Source organism: Gobio gobio (assembly GCF_949357685.1).
Source record: "Gobio gobio genome assembly, chromosome: 12".
Taxonomy (NCBI): domain Eukaryota; kingdom Metazoa; phylum Chordata; class Actinopteri; order Cypriniformes; family Gobionidae; genus Gobio; species Gobio gobio.
Genome location: NC_137105.1, coordinates 7,957,446 through 7,967,280, shown reverse-complemented (window position 1 = coordinate 7,967,280; position 9,835 = coordinate 7,957,446). Strand labels below are relative to the sequence as shown.

The window sequence follows — 9,835 nt, the reverse complement described above, 5'->3', positions numbered from 1 at the left end:
ACTGGTTAGCTGGTTCTTAAATTCTAAGACTAGAAAGGTTTAAAACAAGCACTATAAAGGTTGTAATTAAAGAATCAGGAAATGCATAATGAAATGTGTCTGCTCAGACAATAACGGCAAAAAGAAAACGAGACCTGATTTCAAGGGAGGACCCGATTTGCCATGATGACACCAGTTTTAGCACTGCTGAGTGAAACGCATCAGTGAATGTCACAACTTTTCGTATTGGTATGAAACTGGCAGAGTTATTATGCATTAAGTTCAAATGGAAATCCTATACAGTAGCCTACAGTTAGTCAATCTAAAACAGTGGTTGTGCATTAACAGGTGTCAACCATGTCTATACGCAAATGAGTGGTCTGAATTTATTTACCCAGGGCATTTTTTATTTTGCTCGCGCACAGCATCACTTATGTGCACCCCTGCATATAGCCTAAATGAACAGTCAGTTCTTAAAATTTTCACGTGTTAAAAGAAGAAAAAATTGGCAAGTGAAAAGATCAGAATGACTTTGACAAGGGCCAAATAGATATGGCTAGGTGACTGGGTCAGAGCATCTCCAAAACGACATGTCTTTTGTGTAGTTCCTGGTATGCAGTGGTTATTATCTATCCAAATTAGTGCAGGGAAGGACAACCAGTGAACTGGTGTCAGGGTCATGAGTGCCCAAGGAGTGAGTGCCTTTAGTTCAATTTTAAGAAAATACTGTCTAACATTTGGGATGGTTAGACTGGAGAGGATAATGCATGCCTGATCAAATAATTTCTTACAATAGCGTTACCTTTGTTTACATTTAATAAACAAAGTTACAATGATTTATTCATGAATGGAGTAGCAGTAACAAATTTATAAAAGTTAATATGATAATATTCATTCAGGTATCAAGTTGTTTGAGGTACTGAAGCCACAGATATAAGTGGATATGAGAATCTTAAAGGCTTTCTGAAAACGAGGATAGAAAAAACCATAGATCAATGGGTTACAAGTGGAGTTAAAGTATCCAAACCAAACCAAAGCATCAAAAACTTCACCAGGAGTCATGAAATTGAGAAAGGGATCAACAGCAGTGGCGGTAAAAAAAGGCAGCCAGCAGAGATAAAAAACACCCATGACAATGGCAAGAGTTTTTGCTGCTTTTCCTTCTCTTTGAACAGAGCTTTGGCCTTTCAACCCTCCTTTTGCCACCACAGTCACTCTTTCTGACATAACCTTTGCATGTTTTCTTGCAACATGGAAGATTTTCATATACAGAGAGCTCATGATCGTCCCAGGGAGGAAAAATGTGAGAAGTGAGCAAATAAGACCCCACTGTTTGTTAAAAAACAGAACACAACTTCCCACACAGTAAACCTGCATGATAAACGACTCCAAGCCAATTTTGTTCACCCCGGAAAACACAATAGAAAAGCTGTACACAAAGGAAAACAGCCATGCGAAGGTAGTAAATACAGTCACAGTGTTGTTTGTGACCCTCATTTTGTACCTTAAAGGATCACAAATGGCCCAGTACCTGTCAATTGATATTAAACTGAGATGTATTAACGAAGAAATGCTGAAAGTCATGTCCAAACTTGAATGCACTTTACACACAACATCTCCCAGATACCAGCAGCCTTCAACAGATCGCACCATGCTGTACGGCATGACCAAAGAGCCCAGCAGACAATCACTGGCAGCCAGAGAGCGAACGAACAGATGAGTTGGAGACTGTAGATGTTTGAAGTGAGAGATGGAGATGATGATCAGCAGATTCCCAAAAACTGTTGTGAGGATCATCAGCACCATGAAAGCATACATTGCCATTTTGAGGACAGTAAGACGATGAGCTCTTAGACAGGAGTCCAGCAGGAGTGGATAGCAGAGAAGCACATTCTCAGAGTAAATGTCAGTTTCGTTTGAGGTCATTACGAAGATATAAACTGATATGCAGGATCAAAACACAATATTTCCTTTGTAAATGTAAAAAATAAAATCACAAAGATATCGTTGAAACTCGGAAGGGAATCAACCACAGTCAGACAGAGACCAAAAAACAAAGAAAATATACAGTACATGCACATAAGGAAACTACATATAGTCTATGGATTCAGCAGCGCAGTTTGAGCAATATATACACACTCAGGTTCCAAAACAGGTAACGCCCTGACCCTCATTAACATATTTGAATAAGCTAACAAATGATGCAGTAACTGTTGTAATCGTGGTACACAAGGCGCACCCAGGTGACGATAAAATCTATCTATCTATCTATCTATCTATCTATCTATCTATCTATCTATCTATCTATCTATCTATCTATCTATCTATCTATCTATCTATCTATCTATCTATCTATCTATCTATCTATCTATCTATCTATCTATCTATCTATCTATCTATCTATCTATCTATCTATCTATCTATCTATCTATCTATCTATCTATCTATCTATCTGTCTATCTGTCTGTCTGTCTGTCTGTCTATCTATCTATCTATCTATCTATTCACAAGCTTTCGATTCGATATGATTATTTTGGATATATCATATGGTACATGGTCATTTTTCTCTCAACTAATGTTGTAAACTATATACAGTTGGTACTACATTACTGTAATACTTAAAATTAACTTATTTGTATACAAACACTTAAATTACACTCAAGATATAATAATAACTTTACAATCACATAATTATATTTGTTTACAAGCTGTTTTATTGTGTCTTTCTGCGGTTGAAACTGATTGAGCGATTACATGTGACGTGATACAGATTTCGGTAAGTTGTACTCTATCTTTTAACATAACTTAAGATGTACATTCATGTTTATTTCGCACTGTAACTGCTATTTAGGCGGATGAGATGACATTACTCACGCCACAGAATAGAGACACCAAAACGGTATTTATTTTTTGAATTTCATTATAAAATAGACTTTGTTTCATATCAAAAGTAACAAAGCACAAAGATTGATTTAGTGGATGGGACTGGAGGCGCGCTACAATGTTCCGTTCATTCATGAACTTAAAACAGGATAGACTAATCGATTTTTGGGATTTAAGAATCAATATCGGTTCGTAAAAATGAGAATCGATTAAAATCGAGAAATCTATATTTTTACCCAGCCCTACCATATACCTTATTTCAAGCATTTACAGTTTTTCTCAGTCGCTTTGGTACATTTTTCGAATCATCCTCGACATTTGCAAAACAGCAAGTGCATTTCTCAAAACAATTCGTACAAAGAGCAAAACACCATGGATTACCTGCAAAAGCCAGTCTCTTGCTCAAAATCCTTAGTTCATCTCTCAAAAGTAAATATCTGTGTCAATGAGCATGTCAGTGCCATCAGGATGAAAAGTCCTTGTGTCATTGTGGATGGATAAGACAGTCAAATTGCTTAGTCATGTTGTCAATATAACAGTGTACTCTGGAGGGATGTTCTGATGTAAACTATGGCTAAAGTTTTGATGACAATTACAGTTTTTCTCAGTCGCTTTGGTACATTTCTCGAATCATCCTCGACATTTGCAAAACAGTAAGTCCATTTCTCAAAACAATTCGTACAAAGAGCAAAACACCATGGATTACCTGCAAAAGCCAGTATCTTGCTCAAAATCCTTAGTTCATCTCTCAAAAGTAAATATCTGTGTCAATGAACATGTCAGTGCCATCAGGATGACAAGTCCTTGTGTCATTGTGTACGGATAAGACAGTCAAATTGCTTAGTCATGTTGTCAATATAACAGTGTACACTGGAGGGATGTTCTGATGTAAATATGGCTAAAGTTTTGATGACAATTATTGTAAATTGTAGGTTACACGTTAGTGTATGTGGGAGTTTGAATGCAACAGACTGGACAAGATTCACATTTATGCTTTTACTGTTTGTACTGTAATTTGTTGACAGACCATGTCATTGCGATACAGAAAGGAAAAGACAGCACTGCATAGCACAAAGAGAAAAAAAACAGAAAAACAAAAGTAGAAATGTGAACGTCTAATGGAAATGTATAGAAATATGCGTGACATTTTATGACAACTTGTTCAACCATTTTGCATGTAAAGACTTATGCTATGAGCTGATGGCTAAATGTTGTGGGGGGTGAGACTATTCAACAGAGACCCATTATAATACATTTTGATCAACATGACACAAGCAACTGATAATGTAGGAAACAGCAGAGAATTGTACATAATCATTTGCATGGATGTACACAAGCATTTGCAACTTGTTCAAAGAAAGAGAAACTGCTTTTTTGATGTGCACAAGTGACACAATGATGTGAGAATTGAACAGGTAGCTTTGAGAATTTCAATTCTGATCTGAGAAATGTACCAAAGCGACTGAGAAAAACTGTATTGTAAATTGTAAAGGTTACACCTTAGTGTATGTGGGAGTTTGATTGCAAGAGACTCGACAAGATTCACATTTGCGCTCTTACTGTTTGTACTGTTCATTGCGATACAGAAAAGGAAAAGACAGCACTGCATAGCACACGAAAAAAAAGGGAGAAATGTGAACATAGGACAATCTCCTTAGGGAAAACTGTACATGCAGTGCTGTAGGAATTACAGTGCAGTCTTCCTACACCTCCTGATGTTCCTGTCTGTTGGGCCACAAATTCTCATTCACATCACAACAAATATCTTTAGAACAAAAGTCTAATGGAAATGTATAGAAATATGCTTGACATATTATGACAACTTGTTCAAACATTTTGCATGTAAAGACTTATGCTATGAACTAATGGCTAAATGTTGTGGGGGGTGAGATTATTCAACAGAGACCTATTATAATACATTTTTGATCAACATGACATAAGCAATTGATAATGTAGGAAACAGCAGAGAATTGTACATAATCATTTGCATGGATATACCAAAGGATTTGCAACTTGTTCAAATAAATGAGAAACTGCTTTTTTGATGTGCACAAGTGACTCAATGATGTGAGAATTGAACAGGTAGCTTTGAGAATTTCAATTCTGATCTGAGAAATGTACCAAAGCGACTGAGAAAAACTGTATTGTAAATTGTAAAGGTTACACCTTAGTGTATGTGGGAGTTTGATTGCAAGAGACTCGACAAGATTCACATTTGCGCTCTTACTGTTTGTACTGTTCATTGCGATACAGAAAAGGAAAAGACAGCACTGCATAGCACACGAAAAAAAAGGGAGAAATGTGAACATAGGACAATCTCCTTAGGGAAAACTGTACATGCAGTGCTGTAGGAATTACAGTGCAGTCTTCCTACACCTCCTGATGTTCCTGTCTGTTGGGCCACAAATTCTCATTCACATCACAACAAATATCTTTAGAACAAAAGTCTAATGGAAATGTATAGAAATATGCTTGACATATTATGACAACTTGTTCAAACATTTTGCATGTAAAGACTTATGCTATGAACTAATGGCTAAATGTTGTGGGGGGTGAGATTATTCAACAGAGACCTATTATAATACATTTTTGATCAACATGACATAAGCAATTGATAATGTAGGAAACAGCAGAGAATTGTACATAATCATTTGCATGGATATACCAAAGGATTTGCAACTTGTTCAAATAAATGAGAAACTGCTTTTTTGATGTGCACAAGTGACTCAATGATGTGAGAATTGAACAGGTAGCTTTGAGAATTTCAATTCTGATCTGAGAAATGTACCAAAGCGACTGAGAAAAACTGTAACCAAAAACCCATTGACTTTAGGACGAAGAACCGGAAGTGCTAAAATGCTAACTCGTTTCCGGGTTTTGGCCTACAAAAATTCATCATCCCTGGAGAACTCTTTAACTTTATGATTATAATACCGACACAGACACATTAGAAAAAGTGCTTCAATCAAGAATAATTTTTTTGTCTGTGTAGTTTATCTGAGTAAGTAGGCCTACGCTACTGTACTATTAAAGGGATAGTTCACTCAAAAATGAAAATTCTGTCATAATTTAGTCACCCTCAAGTTGTTTCAAACCTGTATGAGTTTCTTTGTTTTGATGAACACAAAAGAAGATATTTAGAAGAATGTTTGTAACCAAGTAGAGAGTGCAACCATTGACTACCATAGTATTTTCCCCCCTAATATGGTTGCTCTCTCTGCTTGTTTACAAAGATTCTTCTAAATATCTTCTTTTGTGCTCATCAAAACAAAGAAACACCAATCAGGCATAACATTATGACAGGTGAAGTGAATAACACTGATTATCTCTTCATCACGGCACCTGTTAGTGGGTGGGATATATTAGGCAGCAAGTGAACATTTTGTCCTCAAAGTTGATGTGTTAGAAGCAGGAAATATTGTCAAGCGAGCAAATTTGACGAGGGCCAAATTGTGATGGCTAGACGACTGGGTCAAAAAACTGCAGGTTGTGGGGTGTTCCCGGTCTGCAGTGGTCAGTATCTATAAAAAGTGGTCCAGGGAAGGAACAGTGGTGAACTGGCGACAGGGTCATGGGCGGCCAGGGCTCATTGATGCACATGGGACGTGCATTACAGTTTGTTGTGTATGGGGCTGCAAAGCTGCAAACCAGTCAGGATGTCAAATGCTGACCCCTGTCTACCACTGAAAAAGGTGGAAGAAGGTGGCCTGGTTTGGTGAATCACGTTATCTTTTACGCCAGTGGATGGCCGTGTGCGTCGCTTACCTGGGGAACACATGGCACCAGGATGCACTATTGGAAAAAGGCCAGCTGGCGAAGGCAGTGTGATGCTTTGGGCAATGTTCTGCTGGAAAACCTTGGGTCCAGCCATCCATGTGGATGTTCCTTTGACACGTTCCACTTACCTAAGAATTGTTGCAGACCATATACACTCTTTCATGGAAATGGTATTCCCTGGTGGCTGTGGCTCTTTCAGCAGATAATGTGCCCTGCCACAAAGCGAAAATGGTTCAGGAATGGTTTGAGGAGCACAACAACGAGTTTGAGGTGTTGACTTGGCCTCCAAATTCCCCAGATCTCAATCCAATCGAGCATCTGTGGGATGTGCTGAACAAACAAGTCTGATCCATGGAGGCCCCACCTCGCAACTTACAGGACTTAAAGGATCTACTGCTAATATCTTGGTGCCAGATACCACAGCACACCTTCAGGGGTCTAGTGGAGTCCATGCCTCGACGGGTCAGGGCTGTTTTGGCAGCAAAAGGGGGACCAACACAATATTAGGTCATAATGTTATGCTTGCTCGGTGTATAGTCTACATATAAATAATTGTGTGCATTATGTAAAGAACCTTTACTTTGATTTTAACCTCCCTCCAAATGGTATACACAGAACACTTTGAAACCCATTAAAAAATTTAATTCATTGATGGATGTTTATCTGAAATAGTAGGCCTAGGCTACTGTACTATTAAATATGATTTTTAAACTATGTTTAAATGTAGACTGACTTCATCAAGGCACATAGGCTGTGCTGGTTTTAAATTTGACACAGGAGACCTAAGTTCAAATTCCACTCAAGCCAAATTCAGTCAAATTCTCAGACATTTGTAAATTAACAATTTGCAGCAATATTGCTCACAGTGTTTGATCTTCCATAAATGTCACTCATTCATAATGCACACACACACACACACACACACCTTAGTTATGATGCAATGTTTGTGTTTCGTCCACACGAATACCCAGGAGACTTGTTATCATTTCTCACTTTTAATGACAGTGCGACTCTCAGAGGTGAAAAGTTGTTGAAAGTCATTCTTCCAGTTTTATTATGAAACAGGTTCCAGAGTGGTTTACTGTCACAGCTCACATCAAATCAACCCATTATACTTACAGATACAGATAACGTATTACTAGTCATTCACTTATTAAACGTATTCTTTACATGACAAATCAAGATTCATTTTTTTTAAATGATTTATAAACCACAAAAACACAAAAACAATAACTTTTACATGTTACATTTTAGAAACGATGGTTGAAGTATTGGTAATGGTCATTGACCTCGATTTACATTTGCTTCCATCTAAATCATTACTAAAGACTGAAAGCCCCTTCAACAGGCTTATGACTGGCCAAAAATATATTTTATTAGGGTGTTCAAGAAAAACTTCACTTGGACAAGTGGGTGATAAAACTACAATGAAATTTTCAACCTTCATTCATATATATATTATATATATATAATTAAAAAGGTAAAGATAATATCATGTCATATTCATTCAAATGTCAATGTGTGTGACTCACTGATGCCACAGATATAAGTGGATATGAGAATCTTAAAGGCCTTTTGAAAGCGAGGGTAGAAAAAACCATAGATCAATGGGTTACAAGTGGAGTTAAAGTATCCAAACCAAACCAAAGCATCAAAAACATTAACAGGAGTCGTGAAATTGATGAAGGGATCAACAGCAGTGGCGGTAAAAAAAGGCAGCCAGCAGAGATAAAAAACACCCATGACAATGGCAAGAGTTTTTGCTGCTTTTCCTTCTCTTTGAGCAGAGCTTTGGCTCTTCAACCCTCCTTTTGCCGTCACAGTCACTCTTTCTGACATAACCTTTGCATGTTTTTTCACAACATTGAAGATGCTCAAGTACAGAGAGGTCATGATAGTTCCTGGAATTAGGAACACAAAAAGTGCACAAATTAAGCCCCATTCTTTGTTAAAAAACAGAACACAGCCACCAAAACAAGAAATCTGCATTATAAGTTCTTCCAAACCAACGTTGTTCACCCCTGTAAAAACAACAGAAAAGCTGTACACAATCGAAAACAGCCATGTGAAGGTAATAAATACAGCCACAGTGTTATTTGTGACCCTCATTGTGTACCTTAAAGGATCACAAATGGCCCAGTACCTGTCAATAGCTATTAAACTGAGATGCAATATGGAAGAGATACTGAAAGTCATGTCCAAACTTGAATGCACTTTACACACAACATCTCCCAGATACCAGCAGCCTTCAACAGATCGCACCATGCTGTACGGCATGACCAAAGAGCCCAGCAGACAATCACAAGCTGCCAGCGACTGAACGATCATGTGAGTTGGAGACTGTAGATGTTTGAAGTGAAAGATGGAGAAGATAATTAGCAGGTTCCCAAAAACTGTTGTGAGAATCATCAGCACCATGAAAGCATACATTGCCACTTTAAGAACAGTAAGACGATGAGCTCTTGGACAGGAGTCCAGCAGGAGTGGATAGCAGAGAAGCACATTCTCAGAGAAAATGTCAGTTTCATTTGAAATCATCACGGCTGCCCCAGATAATGACTGATATGCAGGATTAAAACACAATATTTGTTTTGTAAATGTAAAAAGATACAAAAATATTGACCAAAATAAGCCCAGACTTATTTCATAAATAATGATACTGTAAAGACAAATATCCAAAGAAAGATGAATATAAATTCGGTACATGCCCACACAAATAGGCTAAATTCTTAAATGGACAGTCTCAGCTCAGTCTTGTTCATATATACTCTCAGATTTGAGGTAACCCCCCTTCATCTGTCAATGTAACCCATAGTTACAAAAACAACATGAACTCAGGGGATTAACTCTTAGTGCCTGAAATATATTACTAAAGATTAAAAAAAAAAAAATAATAATAATAATAAATGATCTTTTCAACTCATTTACACTTTAAATAGTTGATATTTAAACATGGTGCCATGACCAAGATGGGAGTGAGGTTTGGGGGGGTGAGTGTAATGGAAGCCAGCTAGTTGTTGCTGTGCGAGTAAACCTCACTCCTCTGATCTCAAGAGACACTCTAGCGACTGACAATATGGGTTGCATCCTTTAGCCTCCTTGTTAGAGCGTCCGACTCTCATGCTGGCGGACCAGGGTTCGAGTCCCGCTTGGAGCGGGCGGTTCGAACATGAGGGGTTACACCAGTGAGTCTACA

General features: G+C 37.8%; 2 protein-coding genes across 2 annotated transcripts; both read right to left on the bottom strand.

Annotated features, from left to right (window-relative positions):
• Positions 1 to 870: 870 nt before the first annotated feature.
• LOC307134891 (trace amine-associated receptor 4-like) lies at positions 871 to 1,905 on the bottom strand (the record flags this gene model as incomplete). The annotated part of the gene is made up of 1 exon (XM_079830972.1): positions 871 to 1,905. One exon carries the CDS (start codon positions 1,903 to 1,905, stop codon positions 871 to 873), a length of 1,035 nt encoding a protein of 344 aa, XP_079687098.1.
• A 6,237-nt stretch (positions 1,906 to 8,142) lies between these two features.
• LOC307134890 (trace amine-associated receptor 4-like) lies at positions 8,143 to 9,177 on the bottom strand (the record flags this gene model as incomplete). Its single annotated transcript, XM_079830971.1, has 1 exon — positions 8,143 to 9,177. The coding sequence occupies one exon, from the start codon at positions 9,175 to 9,177 to the stop codon at positions 8,143 to 8,145; it is 1,035 nt and encodes a 344-aa protein (XP_079687097.1).
• Between the last annotated feature and the right edge of the window lie 658 nt (positions 9,178 to 9,835).